Genomic DNA, 25,347 nt, shown 5'->3' with positions numbered 1-25,347 from the left:
CAGCTGCTGGCTGTGAGTGGAGACTGTGACCCGGAAGTGAGTGCTGCCCTCCTGAGCAGGCGGCAGGCTGTGCTGGACCCCGATCTCTCCCAGGAGCCCCAACTCTTCTGACCCGATCTGCACAGGGCACTGCCCACTTCCTCGGTAAATAATTTATTACAAGCATGACATGGAGCTCTTGTTGCCCTGAAAAGTGGGTTACAAATCTCAATTGCTTTAGTGGGGAAGAGGAATCAGTTCTCTAAAATCTGCATCTGGCCCAAGTCACTCTGGTTATAGGAGAAGAAACTGCTGGTCCCAGAGCAGAGGCCACAAGACCCCGGAGCCGTAGACTGAACCATCACCACCAGCACGCATAGTGGGGGTACATCAGGGCACCACTCTGCGCACAGGCCGGAACCTCAGTCACCACCCGAGCTCGGGGCAGGCAGGCCCTCAGGTGGGCTCAGCCTTCACCACCTGCCCTGCTGCGGGCCGGGGCGGGGCCTCCGGGGCCTGTGTCAGCGGGTGCACCATGGACATGTGCACGTTGAGGTTGTGTGCCTTCTCAAACCGCCGGCCACACTGGTCACAGGCAAAGTCCAGCTCTGTCTCAGCCTTGTGCTTGGTCATGTGGTACTTCAGGGATGCCCGCTGCCGGCACTGGAACCCGCAGACCTCACACCTATGGGATGGGGGCAGTGAGCCAGGGCCAGGGTGCTGCCAGTGGGAGGGCCACCACCCCCCACTTACTGCAGAGGCTTGGCTCCCGAGTGGCGCATCTGGTGGACCAGGAGGTGCTTCCGCTGCTTGAAGGTCTGTCCACACTCATCGCAGATGTAGTTCCGCACCTCTGGGGACCAGATAGGGAGTGACCACAGGCCCTGACACTGTCCCCTTGGTGCCCAAGCACCTGACTCACAGGTGACACAGCTCTGACCCACGTCACTTGGCTGTAGCATGTTTCCCTAAACCTATTTTCTGGAGCACCAATTCTCAGAGGAAGCCCAATCAGTGCAATTTCACAGATGACTGATTACAGCTACTCCTACTCTAAGGACTGTCCCCACCACAGGGGTACCCACTGTGGCAGTCAGTCTTACAAGAGCTTTTCAACAAAACTTGAACGTCACACCCCCAGCCATGCACCTGGAGCAACACCACATGCTTCTCTCCTACGTCACTGCGCGCCTACCAACATGTGACGAAGCCGCACAGGCAGGCTCCTCCGTGACTAGGAGCAATTGTCCTGAAACTGTGAGGTCTAGACTGTTCTGTGCTGAAAATAAAAACTGCTCGTGGTCACGACTGTGCTCAGACTGAGTTACAATGGCTTGACCCGACACCAGGGAATTACTGTGTCTGGACTAACAGACAAGAACACTCACAGCATGAAATGCTGTGAAACCAAGGCACTGTGAGCCAGCCATTAAGTGGGCAAATCAGAGTGAGGAAGTCAGTCGTTTGTACAAAGATCAACAGAGCAAAGATATTGTTTAGGATGGACTATCTGGACATGGGGGCTGCAGGTCGGGAGAGCTGCCTTCTGGGCAGAACAGCAGTGACGAGCATAGGCACACACGAGTCCAAGGCTGTGGACGCGTGTTCAGAGAGGAGCGGTAGCAACCTCACACGCTGACGGCGGTGATCACGGGCGCCACCTTCCCTGTGCTTTGGGTTACTTTTATAATCTGAAAAGCATATACCATTTTCTTCCAGTGATGATGTAAATGGAGAAGGAAATGGCAACCCACTCCAGTACTCTTGCCTGGAGAATCCCATGGACAAAGGAGCCTGGTGGGCTATAGTCCATGGGGTCGCAAAGAGTCAGACACGACTAAGCAACTGACACACACAATGATATAAAACAGACCACAGTAAACTCACAGGACAGCACCAGGGTTTCTTCAGTGTCAGTTCCCGGGAGCCCCATCTGCAGGGGAGGGGACACACCTGTGTGGATGAGCTTGACGTGGCGCTGCAGGTAGCGGTCAATCATGAACACCTTGTTGCAGCCGGGGTGTGGGCAGGGCCTCTCCCGGACCTCCTCGTGGTGCTCCTTGACATGCTTCTGTGGGAGGGACCAGGGGCGTGAGTCCCCTGGCATGGCCAATACCCCAGAGCAGCGCACGTGCCTCCTCCCAGCGAAGGCACAGACCCAGGCAGGCCCTGTCAGCAGAGCTGGGGGTGCGCTCTCCTGGGAGCCCCCTCACCTTCATGCCGTCGGCCCCGCGGTACACGGCCGTGCAGCCCTGGTGCGGACACTTGTAGATGGTGGGCAGTTCCTCCCTGCAATGCAGAGCACACGTGGAGCCACAGCCCCCACAGGCTGTGCAACCCCCGCTCCAGCCCCTCACCTCTCACACCGTGGCTTGCCCTTCCAGCCCGGCTTAGGCCCAGGTTTCTTTCGGATTTTTGGTTCTTCTGACTTCTTGGCTTCTTTGCTTTCACTCTTCCTACCAGACACCCTGGAAGAAAAGACAACACTGGTCAGTGATGTTTCTGACCTTTTGCATACACAGTGCTCATTTTTCTTTAAACACTGAGGTAGTTTCTTTGGATTTCCAGGGCTAGCCTCCAGTCCCCATGCTGACCACCTGGCCTTCACACTGACGCTTGGCCACCAGAGCTAAAAAGACTCTGTGGGGAGGTGGAGGCCCTGCTCTGCCACCTCAGGACCCAGGAGTGGGCCTTCAGGGCCAAGTGTCACTCCCTGTTGTCACACCAAAACACAACTTTGGAGACACCAGGGAAAATAGTGGAGTGGGGGAAGCTAGAAAGAAGATCCAGATCCACTCTCCCGGGACCTGCCAGGAGACCCTCAGCAACCAGTGGGGAGCTCCACACCCACTGCTGTCCCCCTACTGCAGACCCTAGGCAGTGGGGACCTTGTCTTCCAAGCATGGGGTTGTGCACCTCAGCCAGTCTCACAGGGCCCTGAGGACCAGGCCAAACAGAGCAGCTTCCCCCTTGGTGTCCTTCAAAGTCTTAAAGAGACATGCACACCTCTTCTTAGATCCAGGAATGTAAGGAAATCTGTCAGGAACAGAAGTCAACTTCTAGGGCCATAATGACAAGCCACTGCTGACGCACTCCTCGATGGTCAACAACTGAAAGCTTTTCCTCTAATATCAGAAGGAAGACAGAGATGCCCACTTTCATCAGTTCTCAACACAGCACTAAAAGTCCTAGCCAGAGCCATTAGGCAAAGAAAAAGGCATCTAAATTAACAGGAAAGAAAATTACCTCTATTCACGATGCCATGATGTTATATATAGAAAACCTTAAAGAACCTACACAGAAAAATTAAGCAAAGTTGCAGGGTGGAAAAATCACATTAAAACCCAGTCCTGTTCCTACACACTTAAAATGAATGGTCCAAAAAAGGAAATTAAGAAAACTATTCATTTTTTATAGCATCAAAACAAATAAGATACTTAGGAGTAAACTTAAAAAGTTAGACTGGTACACAAAACTATGAAAATGCTGTGAAAATTAAGACCTAAGCAAGTAGAAACATATTCATGAACTGGAAAACTTAAAACTGTAAAGATGGCAATAATCTCCCAAAGCAATCTATACATTCAATCCCTATAAAAATTCTGTGTTTTTTTTACAAAGTAGAAAAAAAATCCTAAGTTTCACATGGAATTTCAAAGGACATTGAATAGCCACACAAGTTTGAAAGACAACAAAGCTGAAGGATTCACACTTCCTAATTCCAAAATTTACTACAAAGCTACGGTAATCAAAGCAGCATGGTACTGGCATAAAGACAGACAGACATACCGAGAAACAGAGACCAGAAATAAACCCCTGCAAGTACAATCGACTAACTTTTGACAAAGGTAGCAAGACCACTCACTAGGGAAAGGACAGTCTGTTCAACAAAAGGTGCTGGGACAATCACATATCCACATGCAAGAGTGGGGTCGATCTGTACCTCACACCATACACAGAAATAACTCAAATGGATCAAAGACCTAAATCGAAGTGAAAACTGTGAAACTCTTATGGGTAAATCTTCCATGACCTTAGGCTTGGTAATGGTTTCTCCTGAATATGACACCAAAAGCACAGTAAACTAAAAAAGTAAAAACAGGAACACTGGACTTCAAGACAGTGAAAAAAGGGCAAAATATATTCTACAGTTCAGTGGCAAAAAACCCAAACAACTTAGTTAAAACACAGCCAAAGAACTTGGACAGACATTTCCCCAAAGATGATACAAACATGAAAAGCTACTTAACATCACTGTCACTGGGGAAATGCAAATCAAAATGACAATGAGATACTACTTAATATCCACTAGCAGGACCTAAAATAACAAGATTTGGTGAGGATGTGTAGAAATCAGAACCCCTGTACATCGGCAGCAGGAAATGTAGAATGTGCAGCTGCTGTAGAAAACTATGGCAGTTCCTCAGAAAGTTAAAAGTACCATAGGACCCAAAGAATCAAAAACAGGTCTCAAACAGGTAATTGTTACACCAACCTTTCTAGCACCATTGACAGCAGCCAAAATGTGGTCCCTCCATACCATGTGCTGCATGGCAACCCGACCAGGGATCAAACCCATGTCCCCAGCAGTGGAAATGTGGCATCCTAACCACTAGACCACCAGGAAAGTCCCTTTAATAGGACCTTATAGAAAGGAATCAAACTGACAGGTCACAACATGGATGAATCTCAAAAACCCTATTCTGAGTGAAAGAAGCCAGTGGGAAAGAGACACACACAGTCCCCAGAATGGATACCTACACTAGGAGTGGGCAGGGCCTGAGGGGCAGACAGGGAATTCACTGCTTCATGAGGATGCGTTTGGGATGGTGAAAGTCTGGAAACAGTGCTGACGGTAGCACAACATTGTAAAAGTTCTGAAACGGGAGTGAACTGTACACTTAAAAAATGGTAAAACAGTAACCTTTGCTGTGTATTAATTTACCACAAATAAAAACATGAACAGCTGTTTTCCTCTTCAAACAGTAATATTAACAAGAACCTTTTCAACAACTGCACAGGCTGCTCCTCCCCTTCTTTGTCTATGACTATTCTTTGCCACCTGGCCACGGTCCTGGCCTCCACCCTCCGCTGCTGTGCCGCTCAGGCACCTAGTGAGAGCTCAGCCATGCCCGGTGCTCGCACCACATCACATGCTCCTTGAGAGCAGGAGCAGCCTCCATGTCTCCCAGTGCGTCCCTGAAGGACAAGGAGCTGGGGTCCCTGCAGGCGTGGGAGGATGGCGCTCACAGGCCCAACTTGGGGCTGCTGGTGCTCTTCCTTCCCGTGGCCACTCAGGCTCCTGTGGGAGCCCTGGCAGCTGGTGTCCCCTTCTGTCTGTGTGGCTGAGGACCTCGACAGGCACGTCTGCTGCAAGGTCACATGGACCTAGGCCACATCCTAGGACGTCAGCAGGCATTCGTGTTGTGGTGCTGGAGGCACCAAGAGGCCGTCAGGGATGAGCCCAGAGCTCCAGCCTCCCACAGGTACAACTTCCACTAACGTTCCATCTGACCAAGGCCTCTGAACACATTGCAGCTTCCCTGGTGGCTCAGACGGTAAAGCGTCTGCCTGCAATGTGGGAGACCTGGATTCAATCCCTGGGTTGGGAAGATCCCCTGGAGAAAGAAATGGCAACCCACTCCAGTACTCTTGCCTGGAAAATCCCATGGATGGAGGAGCCTGGCAGGCTGCAGTCCATGGGGTCGCAAAGAGTCGGACACAACCGAGTGACTCCACTTTCTTTCTGAACACATACCTGATGTGTCCCGTCCTATTGCAGTGTCTGTGCGCCCTCCCGGAAACCCAGGGCAGGGGGGCCGCCTGCGTGCCGTCTCCACCTGGAGCAGGGCAGGGCAGGGCCTCTCCCTCTCCTAACCCCGTGCCAGTTGCCCTAGGACTGCTGGCAGCAGGACTTAAGAGGTGGGCTCATGGAGATCAGGGTGGAGAGCAAGGGCTCCTGCTGCAGCAGACCTGGCCCCTCCATCCTGGCCCTCCTGACGCCCCCTCTGGCCCAGCAGCATCTGTTCACTCAGGCCCGCTCAAGGGCTGTGACCCAGTCCCACATCCCAACTGGGGACTCCCAAGCCACCGCCTCTCTTGTCTCCACACACAAAGGAAAAAGGAAGTTGTGCCTGCTTCTCCATTTTGTTTTGCACTTTCCTGGCTGATGGTGTGGTTTCATTCTACATCAAAGGCCCAAGCTGGGCATCTACTAACGAGGCGTTTGGGTGTTCCTGGGCCCAGGGTGACACAGTGATAACCAGCCTCCTCTGCCAGCACCCACAGAGCAAGAACACAAAATCCTGTGGGAGGTGGGCTGCCTCAACAAGGGATCAGGGCCAGAGGTAGACCCGGAGCAACTGCAGGGCCAGGTGGCCATGTCGCCAAGGCCCTGGGCACAGAAGGCAGAAGGAGAGTGGGGGACCAGAGGCAACCAGAGCAGACACAGGTGGGTGGACGGATCACATTCACAGTGCTGCACTAGGCCAGGTCCCTGTGCTGAACTGGGAAAGTCCTTCTGGGCTACCCAGAAACCACCCTTCACTGGGCTGGTGAGGTCAGGCCATTAGAGAAGCAGAGCGTGTGCTGACCAAGGCAGACTGGGGAAAGCTACTGTCTGGTCCCCGCTGCCCCCAGGGTAGGCTCAGATCTCCAGGTCACCCACTGGACACCCCCCAAACCCCGGGGAGCTCATGGCACCACCATCCCCTTACTTCTTTCCTGGGTACGGCTCAAAGGACTCATCCGAGGACTGGGTGTTCTGCTTCTTGTCATTTTCATCTTCACTCAGGAAATCTCTAGGAAAGAAGAGAACCTTCAGCAATGCTCTGGAGCAGGTGACGGAGGCAGTGAAACTTCCTGTCTAACACCATGTGGATCCCCACACTACATGTTTTACTTCTCAGAAGGCCTAAAATCCCCAATACTCTAATACCATCTCCTAAAAGAAAGGGAAAACCAGGGTCACAGGCTGAGGATCCCTGGTAAGCCATGCCTCTCATCACACCAGGACCCCAAACTCAGAAAGAGTCAGCCTACGGGGCCCCAGGCAGAGGGGAAGACCCTCACAAGAGGTAGCTTCACAGAAAGTGGGCTTTTAGAATGTCACCTCACTCCCATAACTAGAAACACCTGCCCAAATGACAGGCCAGCTGTCAGTGATTTCAAAGGGTAACAAAGACCTGAAAAAGATCTGCATGTCTGTAATCTCTACCCTAAAATGTGAGTCACGACATAAGCTCTGCTAGTCTGCAGACAGAGCCTGGCTGGCATGCCTCAGCTGCCCCTACAGGCTGCCACCCTCCCCACAGAGAAAGGCCCAAGGATGGCTGGTGGCTGGAGGACAGCCACAGCCTCCTGACCTGGGGTGGGGGGTGGATTTCTGGCACCCACTGGTTCTCCTCCAACACCTGGGTCATCTGTCACTGGCACCAAAAATCACGCTGTCGTTCTACTTGTTTGGACAAAGTACATCTGTGGTCCAGCCACAGTGCACAAGGCAGGGTGGAAAGGTCAGCTGGCGTGCGGCCTCCACCCTGAGAGATTTGATCTTGGAGACGGGGAAGGGGGTGGCCCCAGGAGCAGACAGGTGGTCCTGCCTGACTCTAGAAGGTCTGTCCTCCACTCCACACCACAAACACCATGATAAACAGCCAGAGGCTGGCTTCTGTTCTAGTAACATCTGGGGTTGGCATAAAACTCAGCCTTGGAGGCGGAGATGAGCCAGCAGCCAGAGGACCATCTAAATAGAGTGATGTCCACACCTGGCTGGGCCCCCTGTGCAGCTCCATCAGGTCTGAAGTGCCCCCAATCAAAAATGGAAGCCTGTTAAGCACCCCCTACCACTCCCCTCCTCCCAACAGAGAAAGTGGGAGGCCAGTGAGAGCCAGGCTGCAGCCCCTGGGATGGTGGCGTTGGGTTGCCAAGGAGGAATGTTAGGCTATGTAAACCCACTCTTCTCTCACCCCTCAGAAAGGTCACTGAACTCGTCTTTTACCCGATCATCCGAGGTTGGAGATGGAACCTGCTTCTCACCCAATTGCCCTGGGAAACAAAGAACAAAACTCCAGTCACCTGTCACCCCAGGGAACAGCGTGGTAGTGCTCCCCACAGGCATGACAGGGCGCCTAGGGTTCCTATGCCTCCAAATCCACTCACCTCCTGGCGCCCCCGCCCACAAGGCCTGCATAGCCAAACCCACCATGCCACCCCCATGTCCTGCCAACAGTAGCAACAGCAGCAAATCCAGCCCTGCCCCAGAGGTTCAGATCCAGTCACTCTGGGATGCTTCAGAACATCGAAAAAGATCATTGGTATCCAAGTACTGCAGGCACACAGTTCAAAACTCCAAGCAGTTTTAAGAACAGTGAAGCCCTCCAGCATGAGTACTGCCTCACTTTGAACCATCCGGTGGCAAACATCACTCACAGGAGCAGCCTGGCACCCACATGGAAGCTCAGAGACGTGGGTAGGAAGCCGGCCCAGCCCTTCTAATACCACGTTGGTGAACAGCTGCACCCAACACACAGGGCCACAGGATCAGGCCCCACAGGGCACTGACAGGCCCAGGCAGTGACCTGCACTGGCTCAGGACAACCCCTGACCCCAGCTGCCTTCGTGCCCCACAAAGGCCCAGGCTCTTCCTCCCTCTGTGCCCTGGCCCAAAGCAGGCTTGGAGGAACACCTGGATCGCAGGTGAGCATGCCTTGAAGGAAGGCGCTCAAACAGAGTCTTCAGCCCCTCTGCTGTCAGATGCACATGAGGCGGCGCCAGGGCTGCCTTGGTTACTATACTGCTCCTCTGCGCATGATACCACTGCTACCACCACAACACCCGCTTCTTGCCAAGGGCCCTGCCCGGCTCAGGACCAGGAATACTGGTCAAATAGCCCAGAGGAGCCGCCTACCTGGGGCCCCACCTGGGGGGAGGCTTGGCTGAGACGGGGGGCCCGGCCCCGGCCCCACTGGGTCACCATCTGAAGGAAGCCGGCTTGTGTCCATGCTGGGGAGTGTCTCGGTTTCAGCCCCAGCCGCAGCTGCTTTGCCTTGGGAGCTCTGAGGGGCAGCCCCAGTGGGGTTGAACCCCCGATGCTGGGGGAGTCGCGGGGCTGAATCCTTGTCCCACGTCCACTTGACACCCAAAGCACTGTCCAGCAAGAAGGCCCCGCAGCTGGAGTCGGCGTCCATGGTGTAGTCATGGCCCTGGTCGCAGCCCCACATGGCCCGGATGACACCACAGTACTCGGAGGACAGCGTCCTCTGGAGGCTAGGTAGGGCCCCGCAGCCGGCCGCGTGTCTGTGCACCCACCCCACCAAGCCACGCAGGCCCTGGGGGCTCGAAGCAATCAGGTCCACTGAGGAGAGGCAGAGAGACGCCAGCCCGTGGCCAGTCAGCATCTGGGTCCCCCCGCCTCCCACCCACCCTGCACCCCACCCTGGGGGCGCACTCACCCACACACGCTCCCTCCTCTGGCCCCATCCGTGGCTGGACACCGACCCTGCAAAGGAGCAGGGCTGCTCACCAAGAGCAAGCATGGGGCCCAGTGGCCACTGTGTGTGCAGGCTGAGCCTTTTCCTCCAAGGCCACCCACCAGGCCCTCCCCGCCCTGTGCTCTCCGGTCAGTCTCCCAACACACCCAGCGCACTGGTGCTCATGAGTGTCTGCCTCACCAGGCACCCGGGCTGCCCTGTGCCCATGCAGCCCTGTTCACAGGGTCTCCTGCACGCCCCCAGCAAAGGAGGGAAGGGGCGCCTACTTTGCACAAGGCTTCCGGCGGCCTGTCGGGGGAACATTGACTCGCTGCAGGAAAGATGTGAGGAGGCCGTGGCACTGGTAGAACTGGGCATGGCAGTTCTTGCAGATAAACTGGGACAGAGCTGGGTCCTGGTGGACAGCCACGCCCAGGAGGCGCTGGAAATCCCGGATGAAAACACGGTCCCCAGGGGGTGGCCTTTCTGAGCTCTCCCCAGGTGCCCTGCCGGAGATGCTGCGGAGACTCCGGGAGGAGAACTTCCCATGACAAAGGCGACAGTGCCCCATGGCCAGGGCCCGGGCTGTTCCTGGGCAAGCACAGGAAACATGAAGTCAGGCATGCAGAACACAGCTCCCAGGCGAAGTGAGATCCACACTCCACCAGCCCCCCGCCCCAGCTCCTGGAGTGGGACCTCCCCAGACATGCCCCTTAGATACAAGTCCAGGTCTGGGCCAGAGGCAGGGCTCTGGCTCCAAGCTCCCAGATGAACACACAGTCTTTTGGGAGAATGGCCAGTGGAGGGTCTTCTGAGTGGAAAATCCTTTCAAAGAACTCTAAATGCCTCCAAAACAAAGCCAGTATTGCTCTAATACTAAAACCAGACAAGGACACAACAAGAAAATAAAATAATATTTATTTTTAATAAACATAGATGTACAAGTCTTAAACAAAGTAACAGCAAACTGAACTCAACACTTAATTTAAAAGATCATGCACAATGATCAGCTGGAATGTATTCCAGGGAGGCAAGGATGGCTCAACCTTCCCGAATCAATTCATGTGACACACATTAACAAAATAAAAATCATACTCCTCTCAATAAATGGAGAAATAAGTAGTGGACAAAATTCAATATCCATTCATGATAAAATCCTCAATAAACTGTATACAGATAGAAAATACCACCACATAATAAGAGTCATACATGACAAGCCCCAAGCTAACATCATACTCAATGGTAAAGAGCTAAAGCTTTCTTCTAAGATCAGGAACAAAACAAGGATTCCCACTCTCACCATTTTTATTCAACACAGTACTGGACATTCTGGCCAAAGCAATTAGGCAAGAAAAATAAAAACCACTCAAATCATACAGACAGAAGCAAGACAATCTGTTTGTGTATAATATTACATATAGAAAATTCTGTAAGACTCCACCAGAAAAACTGTTAGAATAAGCAAATTCAGTTATAGAATACAAAATCAATATATAAAAGTTGATTTCCATATACTAATAAAAAACTATTAGAAATTAAGAAAATAATCAGATTTACAATTGTATCAAAAAGAATAAAATACCTATGAATAAATATAACCAAAGAGATGAAAGACCTGTACACTGACACCTATAAGACACTGACAAAAAAAAATTGAAACCACAAATAAGTAGTCCATGACCATGGATTGGAATAATTAATTGACATCAAATAATAAGACAATTGACATTAATTAACAAGACAGTGTTAAAATGTCTATACTCCCCAAAGTCATCTACAAATTCAAAACAACCCCTATCAAAATCTCATTGGTATTTTTCACAAAAATAAAACAATCTTAAAATTTATATGAAACCAATAAAGACCCTGAACAACCAAAGCAATTCTGAGAAAGAACCACAAAATTGAAGGCATCATGCTTCCTGATTTCAAACTATACTGCTGCTGCTGCTAAGTCACTTCAGTCATGTCCGACTCTGTGGGACCCCGTAGACAGCAGCCCACCAGGCTCCCCGTCCCTGGGATTCTCCAGGCAAGAACACTGGAGTGGGTTGCCATTTCCTTCTCCAATGCATGAAAGTGAAAGGTGAAAGTGAAGTCGCTCAGTCGTGTCCGACTCTTCTCGACCCCATGGACTGCAGCCTACCAGGCTCCTCCGCCCATGGGATTTTCCAGGTAAGAGTACTGGAGTGGGGTGCCATTGCCTTCTCTGTCAAACTATAATACAAAGCTACAATAATTAAAACAGTACAGTACTGGCATAAACAGAGGCACATAAAGGGACTTCACTGATGGTCCAGTGGCTAAGACTCCGCGTTCCTATTATAAGCGGCCAAGATTCAATCCCTGGTCAGGGAACTTGCCACAACTAAAGATCCCACATACTGCAACAAATATCACAGATCCTGCATGCCACAACTAAGACCCAACACAGCTAAATAAATATTTTTAGTTAAAAAAAAAATTAACACATAAGCTAATGAAACAGAATTGACAGTACAGAAATAAAGTCATGTATATATAACCAATTAATCTACAACAAATAAGCCAAGATACAATGGGGAAAGGACAGTCTCTTCAACAAATAGTGTTGAGAAAACTGGACAGCCATATGCAAAAGAATGAAACTAGACCATCTTATACCATACTCAACTCAAAATGATTTAAAGGCTTGAAAGACCATAAAACTTCGATGTAACAAAACATAATAGTTAGCTCCCTGACATCAGTCTTGAAGATGATTTTTTGGATTGACACCAAAAGCAAAGGCAACAAAGGCAAAAATAAATAAATGGGACTATGTCAAACTGAAACGTTTCTGCACAGCAAAGAAAACCATCAACAAAATGAAAAGGCAACCTACTGAATAGGAAAAAATACTCACCAGTTATGTATCACATAGGAGGTTAATAATCAAAATATGTAAAGAACTCATACAACTCAATAACAAAAATAATCTGATTTTTAAAATGAGCAAAGGCTCTGAAGAGACCTCTTTCTAAAGAAGGTGTGCAAATAACCAACAGGTGTATGAAAAGGTGGTCAACATTACTTCATGCTAAGTCACTTCAGTCGTGTCCGACTCTGTGCGACCCCATAGACGGCAGCCCCCCAGGCTCCCCCGTCCCTGGGATTCTCCAGGCAAGAACACTGGAGTGGGTTGCCATTTCCTTCTCCAATGCATGAAAGTGAAAAGTGAAAGTGAAGTCGCTCAGTCATGTCAGACTCTTAGCGACCCCATGGATTGCAGCCCACCAGGCTCCTCCATCCATGGGATTTTCCAGGCAAGGGTACTGAGGGAAATGCAAATCAAAACAATGAAGAAAAAAAAAAATCCCACAATGAGACATTTACGTCCCACCTATCAGAATGGCCATCATCAAAAAGACAAGTAATTACAAGTGTTGGTGAGGATGTGCAGAAAAGCGAACCCTTGTACAGTTAGTGAGAATGTAACCTGGTGCAGCCACTATGGAAAACAGTACAGAGATTCCTCAAAAAGTTAAAAATAAAACTACTATACAGTCCAGCAATTCCACTGCTCGGTATTTATCCTAAGGAAATGAAAACTAACTTGAAAAGGTACATGCATGCACCCCTATATACACTACAGCATTATTTATGATAGCCAAGATATGGAAACAACCAAAGTGTCTATCAATGTATGAATGTATAAACAAAGTGGCATAAATACTCAATGGAATATTTACTCAGCTATTAGAAAACAAGAAAATTCTGCCATTTCCGATGACAAAGATGGACATTATTAGCATTATACTAAGTGAAATCAGTCAGATGGAGTAGGATAAATACCATATGATGTTACTAACGTGGAATCTACAAAAAGAGAAAATCATGAACTAATGATTACAGAAAAGATATACTGTTAGTTGAAAGAAGGGGAGTGAGGTGCTGAAATGCGGTGTGCAGTGATCAAAAGGTGCAAACTTCTAGTTATAAAGCACGTCCTGGTGACGTCGTCTACAATATAATACTTTTGTGTATATCTGAAAATTGCTAAGAGCTCTTTAAAGTTGATCCTATAAGTTCTTATCACAAGGGAAAAAGACTGCTAACTTCGAGTGGTGATGGGTGTTAGCTAGCATACCTGAAAGCAACATCATGTTATGTGCCAACTATACATCAAATTTTTTTCTCAAAAAAAAAATTTGAGTATATAAATGCCTCCACAGCTATGGAACCGTCATAAACTGAGCTGGAAACTTCATTCCTCTTCACACCACTCCCCTGAGGCCAGAAGCGAAGGAGTCACGTCCACACACTGCTTTCCAGGGGGTCTCTACTCCTGACTGCAGGAGTAGACGATGCCCCTGCCTCTCTGCCCCGGAATTATAGGAGAGCGCTTGAAGTCTTTTCTGAGGGGGCAAAAGCATGACACTAAGACCAAGTGCATATTAACCCCCATTACAGTCCGTCAGGCGGGGGGGGCCAGGCACTCCTATGCTTAATCCTTAGTTCTGTTTTAACGAAGAGGAAGCTGAGGCCCTGAGAGATTCAGCCATTATCCTAAAAGCACAGGGCAAAACCACGACTGAAACCAGGCCTGCCCGACAGACGGCACGACTCGAGCACTATACTACTCCTCAAGCTCTGAGGGGAGCTGACGGGTCAGCTGTGTTGCGAAAGAGCACCCCGCGCAGCTGCGGCGTCCCGGGGAGGCCGCCTCACCTCTCCCAGCGGGGAGGCCTAGTCCGCTTTCTGAGACACCCTGGGCCGGGGGGTCCCGCGGGGTCCCGGTGGCCACCGAGGGCACTCTACGGTCACAGGGGTCCCACCCGCCGCCCCTCGCGACCGGACGGCCGGACCCACCTGCCTCGTCTGCGCCGTCCTCGCCCGCGTCCCCGCAGGGCCGCGCCGGGCCCCAGCCCAGCCGCGCCGCCACCACAGCAGCCGCCTCGGCCACGTCGGGACCGCTGCGGGCGGGGCGGCCCCGGACCCGGCCTCCGCCACAACTACCGCGGCCCGAACTCCCGCGCTGCCGGGACGCCGCGGGCGACAGGAAGCGCCCGAGCCGGTCCCGCTTCATAGCCGTGGAGACTGCTTAAGCTCGGCCCCAGCGCTCCGCCCCGTCCGAACCGGCTCGGCCCAACTCGGCCCCACCCGGCTCCGCCCCACCCGGCTCCGTCCGGCCCGGCTCCGCCCGGCCCCGCTCGGCTAGCTGGGCCGAGGTAGGACGTCCGGAGCCTCTAGTCCGCTAGGCGGACTGTGCTCGTTCGTTTCCGTTCGACTCCGCCGCTCGGCTTCGCTGGACTTACTGGAAGCGGGGGAGGCGATGAGGGAGGGGCGGGGCGAGGGAGGGGGGAGGAGGAGGATGAAGAGACCTGGATGGGGCGGGCTGACCACCGGAGGGGAGGGCGAGGAGAGCGTAAAGGGAGGAGCGGAGTGAGGAGGGGAGGGGCGCAGTGAGGAGGGCCGAGCAGTACGGCCTGAGGGCAAGGGACACGGTCTACGCTATTGGCCTGTCACCGACGTGGAGTGCGGGCAGCAGTAGTTGCACTTACACGCTCTTGGCTACAGCGTAATGAGGTTATTTGAGAGCTCCGTCACCCCTACCTCCGCCCCTTCGGCCCCGGGAGCAGAGCGCGCAGCGCGCCGGCGGGGCGGGGCTGCCGGAAGTGGGCCCGGGCTGCCGGAAGTGGGCCCTTGCTGGTACCGCCTTTTCCGATGGTCCTGGGCTCGGGCGGAACCTGGTCCTGCACACGTTGCGTTCCGGGCCTGGAGCCGGCCGCCCCGCCCCTCGGCCGCCACCACCGCCTCCCCCGCCGGCGCCATGGCCGCTGCGGCCGGAGACGGCTCTGTGAAGCCACTGCAATGCGCCATGAAGCTAGCCAACGGGGCCATCGAGCTGGACACCGGCAACCGGCCCCGGGTAAGGCGGGCGGAGCAGAGCGGGGCGGGGGCGGTCGCCGACCAGCGACCGGCCTGGTGGGCGTGGGCGAGGGCGGGGCCGCGGGGAGGGCGCCTCCAGGCCTCTCTGAAGACTCCGGGGTGCCGGCTCCGGCTTGGGCCGTGACCTTGGACAGCTCCCGACCTTTCCCCCCTCCCCACCCCGTCTGTTTAGCAATTCGGTCGGAGCCGAGGCGTTTTTATTTGTGAAGGGACTCAGGAGGTGCCGTGAAGCCGCCTGCCAAAGTGTATCTAGCAGACAGTCCCGTCTGTTTGTGTAGTTTGGAGGCGGGCCCTGTAGATTCAGTCAGGTTCCCAAAGGGGACGGTACGCAGAAGAGGGTAACTGCGGCTTTCCAGTCGCCTTCAGAGCTTGTTTGGTAGGAAGTGCCGGCGGGGGAGGGGTGCGGCTTGTTTCTGAGAACGAGTGTTAATCCTAAGGGTGGCAACCGCGTGGAAAAGCCGGCGGAGCCACTCTGGGCCGCCCAAGGGAAGAGGCGTTCAGGTCTTCCATCCGTTTCCTTTCCCAAGTCGGGATTCTAGGGCAGCAAATGCCCCCACAAGTCATAAATCCTTCCCGGAATCCATTTTATCTTTACGTGAAGTGTAGACTTAAAGGTGGGTAACGAGAACTGGGCGGAGAAGGCAATGGCAACCCACTCCAGTACTCTTGCCTGGAAAATCCCATGGACGAAGGAGCCTGGTGGGCTGCAGTCCATGGGGTCGCTGAGTCAGACAAGACTGAGCGACTTCACTTTCACTTTTCACTTTCATGCATTGGAGAAGGAAATGGCAACCCACTCCAGTGTTCTTGCCTGGAGAATCCCAGGGACAGAGGAGCCTAGTGGGCTGCTGTCTATGGGGTCACACAGAGTCGGACACGACTGAAGCAACTTAGCAGCAGCAACGAGAACTGGGATGCAACGAAACAAAAAGCAAAGCCCCATGCTGTCATTCCACATGCCCTGAGCTCTGTCAGGCAGCCCTGACCAGGAGGGTCACACGTTTGAAAGTGCCAGCATTCTAGTGGCATAGACTCCTGCGTGCCCGGGGAATTCTTACACTGGGGTTCAGGAAAGAGTTTTCCCAGACTGAGTCAGAAAGTGACTCTAAGATTTACAACACAGTCCCTGATTCACCTCCCAGGAAATATTTCTTTAAAGCCACTGAATGAATGGCCCTTGAGTTATACAGGAAAAGAACTTGTTGCATAGAGTGGAAACGGCAGCACCCGCCAGTGCTGCTTCCTTGACCCACTGAATGAGAACCTCCATTCCTTTCCATGCTGGAGAGAAAGGAGTGACACCAGCTTCAAGTCTAGAAAAAAGGGTTATTCTCTGTGCCCCAGGCAGAGCAGTTACCAGCTAACCAGCTGGGATAATGCAGGTGTATCTCAGAGATAAGCAGGCATCATGGTTGCTGTTTTCAAAAGGGCACCAAGCAGACATGATGGAATTATTTGCCTCTAATGACATGACCTATGTCATTTCTCTTCCCTGGGCACAGGAGGCATATACAGAATACCTGAGGAGCATCCACTACATCTCCCAGGTGTTGCTGGAAGAAGTGGAGGCCACTAAAGGTACAGCTTCTCCTGTGCTGCCCAGACTGTGGACATCAATTGGCCTTTGATGGGTCTCTGGGCCCCAGACCTGGGCGTGTCCCATGTCCTACCTACCTGGTCATTAGCAGGTGAACACCTGAACACTCAGCATGAGTGTGACATGGAGCAGGAAGGGACGGCTGCTGTGACTCAGAGGATGGAGATGGGTGGGGACACGACCACAGACTGAACGCTGAACCCCAGTTCTGGGAGGAGTGAACTACACGATGGCTGGGGGCTGGGGGCGGCCCAGAGGCCCTGCAGCGAAGAGGGTGTCAGATACAAGGCAGTCTGGAGAGAGGGAGGTGCGGTTGGGGCAGGCAGGGCCTTGGGTGGGCCTGGGACTGTTCTGGCATGAGGAGAAGCTCAACGGATGCTTTGTGGGCAGAGGCCAGCATGGCAGCAGAGCCTCCAGGAGGTTCCCACAGTGGGGACAGCAGTGGTGGGAGTGCCAGGAGGTGGGCAAGTGAAGGGCTTAGGGGATGTTCTCTAAAGATCTGCCTCAGCAGACTTTCTCAGGGGGCAGTGAGGTGCTGGGGTTGGTTGGGGGCAAGCGAGCACCGGAGGTGGAGCAGGAGGTGGCAGAAGCTGAGGCCTCCATCATGGGCATGATCTGCTCCGGGCGTGTGGCAGCCTGACATGGTCAAGGGGAGGTGGCTGTCCTCACAGTGAGCACCACCCTGGGGAGCTCAGCAGAGCTTTGAGCACAGGGAGTAGGGCGTGGTGGGAGAGGCCCTGAGGGGATGTCAGAGGAAAGACTATGGGGGTCAGGGACCCGTGGGGAAGGGCAGCACATGAGTGGATGAGTGGAAATCTGGTGGCTGAACTAGGGTGTAGTGAGGGGCTGGCCCTGAAGGCAGTAGGAGGTGGGTCAGGAGCTGAGGCTGGTGGGGTCCATGGGAGACTGTCAGGTGGCAGCCCCTACAGCACGAGTTTGCTGACAGGAGCGATTCCTGAGGAGGAGTGCAAAGCAGAGAACAGACGCCCCCGGGGTGCATGGGATGCAGGGTGGGGGGCTGGAGATGGTGAGGAAATGATCTCTGGGAAACAGCCACACTGCCTGCAGGGCCCGCCTGGGGGAGGGGCTGTAAGTACATGTGAAGCTGTCCGCGGGAGAAAAGGCCAGGGTAGTTAGAGAAAAGGCTCTGATGGTCCAGGCTGAAGGACAGGATAGCCACATAGAGGGCAGGTGGTCCGAGATGAGGAGAGGGGGTGCCTTTGTTTGTATCTCAGCAAGAATCTGACCAGTGACAGAGGGGATGGTGACCATCTTTTTTGTCACTTGCTCCCCAGAAGCTGGGGAAACTGTGACCTCTGATACCTCAAAGATGCTGAAGCTGGCCGAGCAGTGTCTGGAGAGGGCCCAGTCAACAGCTGCCAAGCTTGGTGGGTGTCCAGCAGAAAGCTTTCTTGGGTCACCCACCCCGGCCCTGGCTCAGTCTGGCTCAGTGGGGCCCCTATGCGGATCCATGGCTGTACGTTTCTTACAGGGAAAACATGCCTGAGGCCAGCCATGCCTGTGGCTGCACCCGTGCCCTCCCCTGCTAGTCGACACCGCCGGGTATACTCAGATGAGGGAGGGAAGCTCTCTCCGTTCCTGCCACCTGAGATCTTCCAGAAGCTTCAGGTCGTGGAGTCACAAAGCTCTAAGAAGTAAGATGGGACAGCACGGCATGTGGGCTAAACCTGGGTTTGGAGGCACGGTGAGATAACTGTGGTGGCTTTAGTCAAAAGGAATCCTAGAATGGAAATAACCTGGTGCCTAGCAGAAGCAAATGCAAATTGTCTCTGGAGAAAAGCACCTTCAACTTCCATGAAATGAGTGGTACATAGTCAAAGACAACCATACATAAAAAGAAGTTTGAGCAGTAGCAGAAACACACCTGAAAACTCTTCAGATAGAGTTATGGGACACAGATTATAACACAGTCATGCTCTCTATATTCAGAAAAATAAAAAGAAAGTTTTAAAATACCTTTAGGGAAGAAGAAACTGTAAAATCTGACTCTTGTTTATAATAGAGGTCAAATAAGAACCAAGTAGTAATAAGAAATACTGAAATTATTTTTTTTAATTAATCAAAAACAATGGAAACAAATTATATTCTCTTGTAAAAATACACACATGGACCCAAAAAGAAGTGTACAAGTTTGTGACAGCAGAGTGGACATAGCTGAAGAGAGAATTAGAGAACTGGATAAAAGGTTAAAGGTTTTCCTGAATGGCTCACACACACAAAAAGAAAAGATGAAAAAGACATGGAAGGTCTATCCAGAAACAGATGACAAAGAAAATGTAAGAGGAGCATTATTTGAAGAGAGAAAGACAATTTTCTTTATAGAGCTGATGAAAGACCCCAAGACACAAATGCCAGAACCCCAGCAGGGTAGGCAAGAGGACGGGCTCCTCCTGCTGCAGGTTCTGAGCCACTGCTCACTTTGTCTCTGCATGTGCTGCTCTGGGGCAGGGCCAGGCACCAACTCCCATCCCAGGACAGTCTTGTGCCCCACAGCCTACCTCCTCCCACCCATGAAAGCAGGAAGATATTAGACTGAAACTTTGGATGGTGAGAGGGCTGTCAGTGGCTGTTACGGAGTACTGTGACCTCCCTTTCGTGGGCTGCAAACTACCTGTTTAGGCCGCATGGTGCCTTCAAAGAGTTTCATACTATTCAGAAACTCAAATAACTGAGTTGCTTAAAGGTCTGGAGTCCAGGCAGTAGGGCCATATTTCAGGGGGGCAGGTGTCTCCCATCCACCCCAGACGTCCTCTCTCCTTTACATTTCTGCTGGCCCCCATCACCACCTCCTCACCTTGGGGCCTCAGGGGAGGGTCAGGAGGGGTCCTCAGATGACTGGAGGGTTTGTGGGCTTCCTGGAGCCTGGCCAGCAGCTTGTCACCATTTCAGGGAGCTGACACCCCTGGAAGAGGCCTCCCTGCAGAATCAGAAGCTGAAGGCTGCCTATGAGGCCCGGATGGCCCGGCTGGACCCCAGCCAGGCCATGCAGAAGACATCCCTGGTGAGTGGGGCCCAGGACCATGTGGAGTGGGGGTACCAGGGGGGCAGGCCTTATTCCCTCTTCCTGTCCTAGACCCTGTCCCTGCAGCGCCAGATGATGGAGAACCTGGTGATCGCTAAGGCCCGGGAGGACACAGTATCCTTTCCATCCAGCCTTGGGGTCCAGAGGCTTAAGCTGAGGGAGGAGGCAGGGAGTAGAGGTGCCAGAGCCCAGCATCCTTGTTGGGGTCGGGGGGCAGTGGTTCCTGCCCAGCCTGCTTTGTCTCGCCTCCTGGCCTTTGCACAGGCCACCCTGCCCCTCCCAGCACCCACAGACTCCTCTCCACCCCTCAGGTCGACTAGGACTTGCCTTCTTCCACCCACCCCACCGGCCCGTGGCCGGCAGGGCTCAGGGACGCCGGGGGTCCATACATGCCACTCAGAAAGGGCCTTGACTCTACTGCCCCAGCTGCAGAGGAAGATGGAAGAGCGCCGGCTGCGGCTCCAGGAGGCCGCCAACAAGTGTGTCCCTGCTTCAGGTCCCGGGACTTCGGGGGGTGGGGGAGCAGGTGGGGGCTCCCGCGCCGGCCTGTCCAGCCCTGAGGTCCCCAGACCTGTCCTTCCTTCCAGGAGGTTCTGCAGCCAGGTTGCCCTGACCCCCGAGGAGCGGGAGCAGCGGGCCGTCTATGCTGCCATCCTGGAGTATGAGCAAGACCATGTGAGTGCTGGGTGGGGCTGGGTGGGGAGGTCTAGTCCCGGGGGTGCAGCCTTGGTGAGGGAGGAGGGGCTTCCCGGGGCTCTCTCCCAAGGGCTCCTGTCCTGCAGGACTGGCCAAAGCTCTGGAAGGCCAAGCTCAAGAGGAGCCCAGGGGACCTGTCCCTGGTGACCAGTCTGGTCTCCCACCTGCTCAGGTATCGGGCCTCAGCTCCCTCCAGCAGGCTGCAGGCTGCGGGCAGAGGAAAGGATTAAGAGGGAAAGAGGAGGTCTGGGGTGACTGCAGGGGCAGTAGGCCCCTGATGGCCTTTCACAGGCCTTCTGCCTTCTCAGAGGGGAGGGACATTTGCCCACAAGGTTTATCCGTGAATCCCTTCTCTGAAACCCCTCACAGTGGGGCCACATGACCAGTGGGTGGGGGGTTGGGCAGGCTTTGTAGCCCCCACCCCAGAGCCTGGTGAGGAGGCTGCAGCCGCCAGACCTACAGGGCTGCCCTCTACACTGCTTCTACCCCACTCACAGCGTTCCCGACCACCCCATCTCCCAGCTCCTGAAGAAGCTCCAGTGCGCGGTGTACCGGGCGCTGTACCCCATCGTGAGCAAGGGCGCCGCCCCCAGCTGCTGTTCCCTGCCCCCCGATGCCGACGGGCTGCTGGCTCCTGGAAGCCGGCGGCTCCGGCCTTCTCAGAGCCTCTACTGCATGCCTTCCCCGCTGGAGCCCAGCCCGGCCCCAAAGCCCCCAGACGGCCCTTGCGCCAGCCCACCCCGCCCCGGCAGCCCCGCAGGGCCTCCCTCACCCCAGCTGCTGGGCAAGGACAGCTCATTCGAGGACCTAGAACAGTTCTTGGCTACTCCTGAGAGCAGGGGCCGGGGCCCTGGGGAGCGGCCTGAGCCCCAGACCCCAGGGGTGAGGAAGGAGCCTGTGCTGGAGCAGCTGAAGGGCACCGTGCAGGACATACACGATGCCATCGGTGAGGCCCCAAGACGGGCGCTTGGGCGGCTGCATGTGACCCTGTGACCCCAGGGATAAGCAGGGTTTCAAGGGGAGGGGAGGCAGGGCCAGGTAGAGCGCCCTCCCAAGGAGCCCAGAAGCAGCCTGCGGTGAGGCCCACCCCGAGGAGGCTGTCTCTGCGGGGCGGGGCTGGAGGTCCCCGCTGAGCCGGCTCTGCTCCCGGCAGACAGGCTGCTCTCGCTCACCCTCCTGGCTTTTGAAGGCCTAAACACGGCCGCCTCCAAGGACCGCTGCCTGGCCTGCATCGAGGAGCCGTTCTTCTCCCCACTGTGGCCCCTGCTGCTGGCCATCTACAGGTGGGGCCCTGCCCCCGAGGTCCACCTGGGTGCTACTCTCCGCGGACGCCTTCCCTTCCCGGCCTCAGGTGTTTTGGGTTCGCAGGCGGTGCCATGCCCACCGTCCAGGATTCTGGGTGTGGCCGGCTCCCCCAGCCGGGTCTCAGTCCGCCCCGGGGCCGGGGTCTTTGGGCCGCTGAACCTGGCCTCTCTCCACCCCAGGAATGTTCACCGCCTGCGGGAGGCGGCCTTGAGCCGGAGCATGGAGCTGTACAGGAATGCGCCCCCGGCAGCCATCGGCGTCCCCACCAGGCTCCTCCCGCAGGACCCCGAGGCCGCGGGAGCGGGCCCCTACCCCTACTGCGCCGCAGCCCAGGAGCTGGGGCTGCTGGTTCTGGAGAGCTGCCCCCAGAAGAAGCTGGAGTGCATTGGTGAGGGGGCGGTTTGGGAAGGGAGAGCAGTGTCCCGTCCCACGGGGCACCCTGAGTCCGCACCTCTGAGCCACAGCCTGGTCCCATCTGGTGGGGAGGAGTCCCTTGGGACAAAAGCGGTGCTCGTCCTGCCCTGCCTGGTCCTGCATGGGGTCGGGGTGCGGCGGTGCCCCGGGCCGGTTTGGGACGCCGTCCCCACCCCCTCACCCGAAGCCTGGCTTCTGCGCCTCAGTTCGGGCCTTGCGGGTCATCTGTGCCTGTGCGGAGGATTACTACCGGGCCCGGGAGGCTGCGTTGCAGCCTGGCATCGCCGCTATGTGAGTCCCAGAAGGGTGCGATTGTGAGGTTGGGGTGGGGCTGGGGGGGGGGGGGCGCTGGGCCTGTCTGTGGCTGCCTTCAGAGGCTCAGGAAAGCAGAAACGCTTCACCCTGACCCGGCACTGGGCGCTTGGGGTTCCGCCTTGCTTCTCCTTAAGGACAGGATGGCCCTTTGCCACCAAAGACCCCTGGCTCCAGCCCTGCAGACGACAGGGCCCTGCCCCTCTGTATTCTGGTGGCATTCTCGAAGGCTGTGCCTCCCCTCTGTCTCACACTTGGGGAAGCCTCCTTAGTCCTTGCCCAGACTCCGGAGGCAGGTAGGGGCCTTCCCCACCGTGTCCTGCCTTAACTCACCTGGGCCAGCCTAGAGCTGGCAGTCTCCTGCCTTGGTACTGGTGAACCCTCGGCACCAGCCAGGGCTCTGCCTTCTGCTATCCTGTGCCAGAGACCAGGGTCACCCTGAAGGCACCTGTGCTTGTAGCCGAGTGGGCAGGCTATGGTGCCTACCTGTGCAGAGGCCTGGGGTTGCTTTCACCATTTTACCATCTGGCCTCCAAAAAAGTTGTTGCAGGTGAAAGGGTCCCAGAACTACAAGTGTTTCAGAGTCCAAGTCCCCACACAAGCTCCTTCAGGATTTCTGAGGAGCTAGAGAGGGTGGTGAGTGGCTGCAGGTGTGTGGCTCCCTGGGAAGTGGGAACAGGAGTCCCTGGTCTGTGCCTTCATGCTTCTGGCAGAGAGCACTGACTTGTGGGGCCTTCACCGGGGGTTTGACCATCCCTCAGGGACTCCCTCACTGAGAAGCTTCCTGCATCAGGTCTGGGATACCAGGCGTGGCAAATGAGTGACCCTGATCCCAGGAGTGAATAGGCTGCCTGGGAATATGGGCCTCCCACTCCAGCAGCCTGTCCCTGGGCTCGGGCAAGTGCACAGGAATGAGGAACGGTTCCTCCAGCTCTGCAGCACAGGGTCCCCATTCAGGATGGCCTCAGTGCTCCCAGATCTTCTGTCATGCTGATCTAAGCCCACCCCTATCCCCTGTGGCTGGTGGGTGGGAGGAGCACAGAGAGCAGCCAGCAAGCTCAAGGCTGCTCCAGGGACTGAGCTGTAGCTTCAGGCTTTTGGGGACAGAGCAGGCCCCCCTGCCCAGGTCCCTGGAGCCTCCTGGCTGCATGTGTGTCTCCCCAACAGTGGTGCTGATGACTTGCTGCCCATCCTGTCCTTTGTGGCGCTGAAGAGTGGCCTCCCTCAGTTGGTGTCGGAGTGTGCAGCCCTGGAGGAGTTCATCCATGAGAGGTGGGGTCTTTGAGCCTGTCCCTGCCCCACCCTCAGCACGTGGCCCAGAGGTGCCCCCGACAGCCCCTATGGGACCTCAGCAGTGAGGTTCTGCCCTGCAGCCCCTCCAGTGACAGGTACCCGTGTGTCGCCTCCATGCAGGTACCTGATTGGAGAGGAGGGCTACTGCCTGACATCCCTGCAGAGCGCCCTGAGCTATGTGGAGCTGCTGCCCCGGCGGGCCCTGGGCAAGTAGTGGAGGACTGGCCGGCCAAGGACTGGCCAGGAGGCACCTGTGCGGGTCAGCAGGCCAGCCATGGAGGGGCTCTTGCCCCCACCTGACTTCGGCCCCCAGGGCTTGGGGAGGCCTCTCTGCTCCTGGTAGGATGAACATCCTGGCGGCTCGGGCCGCTGACAGCGTGAGGACTGAGGGGGCTGTGGGCCTGGCCGAGGGCAGCTCTGCTCCCCTACATTTCTGTGACGTTTGGAGCCCCCTGAGCCAGGTTGTTGTCTGAGTCAAGTAGAGAGCTGATCACCCCCATAGAGGCCCAAGGCCCAGGTGGGTTCAGACCATGCTGTTTATTTATTGGACACTGACCACTCTGTCCTGGAGGCCCAAGTGTCCCCAGGGCATCTACCCATGTCTGGGATCTCTGAGCCACACTTCACCCTTGGCGGTGGGCATGGAAATCCTGAGACCCCCACCAATCCCCACCCCCACTCAGCCCCTGTGGGGTCAGTGCGAAGCCTGGGTCAGCACCTGCCTGTAGCCCACCACCTGCCCACAAACTGTTACAGGCCCCTGGGCAGCCACTGACCCAACTGGAAATAAAAAGGTCACTGGCATCTCCCTCTACGTGGCTCATTTGCTCCCCACCCCACTGGCCAGCCCAAGGCCTGGGCAGTACAGCCACGCCTGGCTGAGCAGCAGGAACCAGACAGTCCCAGAGAGCCCAGGGGGCCATTGCCAAACTCAGCCTGCCTCCCAGCCCTCTGCCCAGGAGTGGGGTCTTGCAGGGGCCACTCGCTCTAGCATTAGACACTCTGTGGGGCCTAGTGGGTTGGTAGGGTCAGAGGTCATCACTGGGCAGGACCTAAGCCTAGAGCACTTATCCTGAAGAGTTCTCTGGAGTCAGCTTTGCTCTCCAGGTGGGCAGCACACCCAGGGGCTCCTGGAGAATACAAGACAGGTGGCCTGGCCGCAGCCCCAGACAGCATCTGCCAGGGAAGGAGGTGGGTGGTTTGCCCCCCATGGCAGAGCCTCGGCCCCCTACCACGGCAGAGGCCCATCATGGGAGGAGTGGGCAGGTCCCTAGGAAAGGCTCAGTTGGACTTGACTGTCCATCCTGTGTGCATAGTATCCCAGGGCT

The 25,347-nt window shown here is 55.1% G+C and overlaps 3 protein-coding genes across 13 annotated transcripts in view; 2 read left to right on the top strand and 1 right to left on the bottom strand.

Moving 5' to 3' along the window:
• The window catches only part of FANCA (FA complementation group A), a 39,294-nt gene extending 37,419 nt beyond the window's left edge, over positions 1–1,875 (top strand). Inside the window, exons 43-44 of one of the 3 annotated variants that reach the window (XM_061387042.1) lie at positions 4–144; positions 280–1,875. In XM_061387042.1, the coding sequence (XP_061243026.1) occupies positions 4–111 (108 nt within the window). In that variant the 3' untranslated portion in view covers positions 112–144; positions 280–1,875. Of the gene's footprint in view, positions 1–3 lie in introns of all 3 variants that reach the window. The other 2 variants (XM_061387040.1, XM_061387043.1) reach the window with 2 other exon arrangements.
• On the bottom strand, positions 138–15,061 carry ZNF276 (zinc finger protein 276). 3 transcript variants are annotated; one of them, XM_061387064.1, is made up of 11 exons: positions 14,972–15,061; positions 9,737–10,040; positions 9,432–9,478; positions 8,888–9,334; positions 7,947–8,025; positions 6,696–6,779; positions 2,337–2,447; positions 2,193–2,268; positions 1,933–2,050; positions 733–832; positions 138–664 (listed from the first exon to the last, which is right to left on the bottom strand). In XM_061387064.1, the coding sequence occupies exons 2-11, from the start codon at positions 10,018–10,020 to the stop codon at positions 436–438; spliced, it is 1,575 nt and encodes a 524-aa protein (XP_061243048.1). In that variant the 5' UTR covers positions 10,021–10,040; positions 14,972–15,061; the 3' UTR covers positions 138–435. The 3 variants fall into 3 exon arrangements, with proteins under 3 accessions (XP_061243048.1, XP_061243046.1, XP_061243047.1); XM_061387062.1 differs by lacking the exon at positions 14,972–15,061 and adding an exon at positions 14,280–14,596; XM_061387063.1 differs by lacking the exon at positions 14,972–15,061 and adding an exon at positions 14,280–14,596 and having other exon boundaries at positions 2,346–2,447.
• VPS9D1 (VPS9 domain containing 1) lies at positions 14,992–24,823 on the top strand. Of its 7 annotated transcripts, none has more exons than XM_061387054.1 (15): positions 14,992–15,339; positions 16,862–16,937; positions 18,255–18,344; positions 18,449–18,611; positions 19,867–19,978; positions 20,051–20,113; positions 20,426–20,478; positions 20,587–20,674; positions 20,782–20,867; positions 21,193–21,641; positions 21,849–21,978; positions 22,180–22,388; positions 22,621–22,705; positions 23,894–23,998; positions 24,140–24,823. In XM_061387054.1, exons 1-15 carry the CDS (start codon positions 14,992–14,994, stop codon positions 24,231–24,233), a joined length of 2,151 nt encoding a protein of 716 aa, XP_061243038.1. In that variant the 3' UTR covers positions 24,234–24,823. The 7 variants fall into 7 exon arrangements, with proteins under 7 accessions (XP_061243038.1, XP_061243037.1, XP_061243034.1 ...); XM_061387053.1 differs by having other exon boundaries at positions 18,252–18,344; XM_061387050.1 differs by having other exon boundaries at positions 18,252–18,344; positions 21,849–22,388.
• The last annotated feature ends 524 nt before the right edge of the window (positions 24,824–25,347 follow it).

Source organism: Bos javanicus, chromosome 18 (assembly GCF_032452875.1).
Source record: "Bos javanicus breed banteng chromosome 18, ARS-OSU_banteng_1.0, whole genome shotgun sequence".
NCBI lineage: Eukaryota > Metazoa > Chordata > Mammalia > Artiodactyla > Bovidae > Bos > Bos javanicus.
The sequence above is the reverse complement of the archived record's forward strand: the minus strand, read 5'-3'. Positions and strand labels throughout refer to the sequence as shown.

Coding starts and splice junctions, on each gene's coding strand:
- VPS9D1 (XM_061387048.1), top strand. CDS start 14,992: ATGAGGTTATTTGAGAGCTCCGTCACCCCTACCTCCGCCCCTTCGGCC. Junction 18,345..18,448: donor GTCAACAGCTGCCAAGCTTG/GTGGGTGTCCAG, acceptor CGTTTCTTACAG/GGAAAACATGCCTGAGGCCA. Junction 19,979..20,050: donor CCATGCAGAAGACATCCCTG/GTGAGTGGGGCC, acceptor TTCCTGTCCTAG/ACCCTGTCCCTGCAGCGCCA.
- ZNF276 (XM_061387062.1), bottom strand. CDS start 14,496: ATGAAGCGGGACCGGCTCGGGCGCTTCCTGTCGCCCGCGGCGTCCCGG. Junction 8,026..8,887: donor CCCCCCAGGTGGGGCCCCAG/GTAGGCGGCTCC, acceptor TTTGTTTCCCAG/GGCAATTGGGTGAGAAGCAG. Junction 833..1,932: donor CGTCAAGCTCATCCACACAG/GTGTGTCCCCTC, acceptor TCTGGTCCCCAG/AGGTGCGGAACTACATCTGC.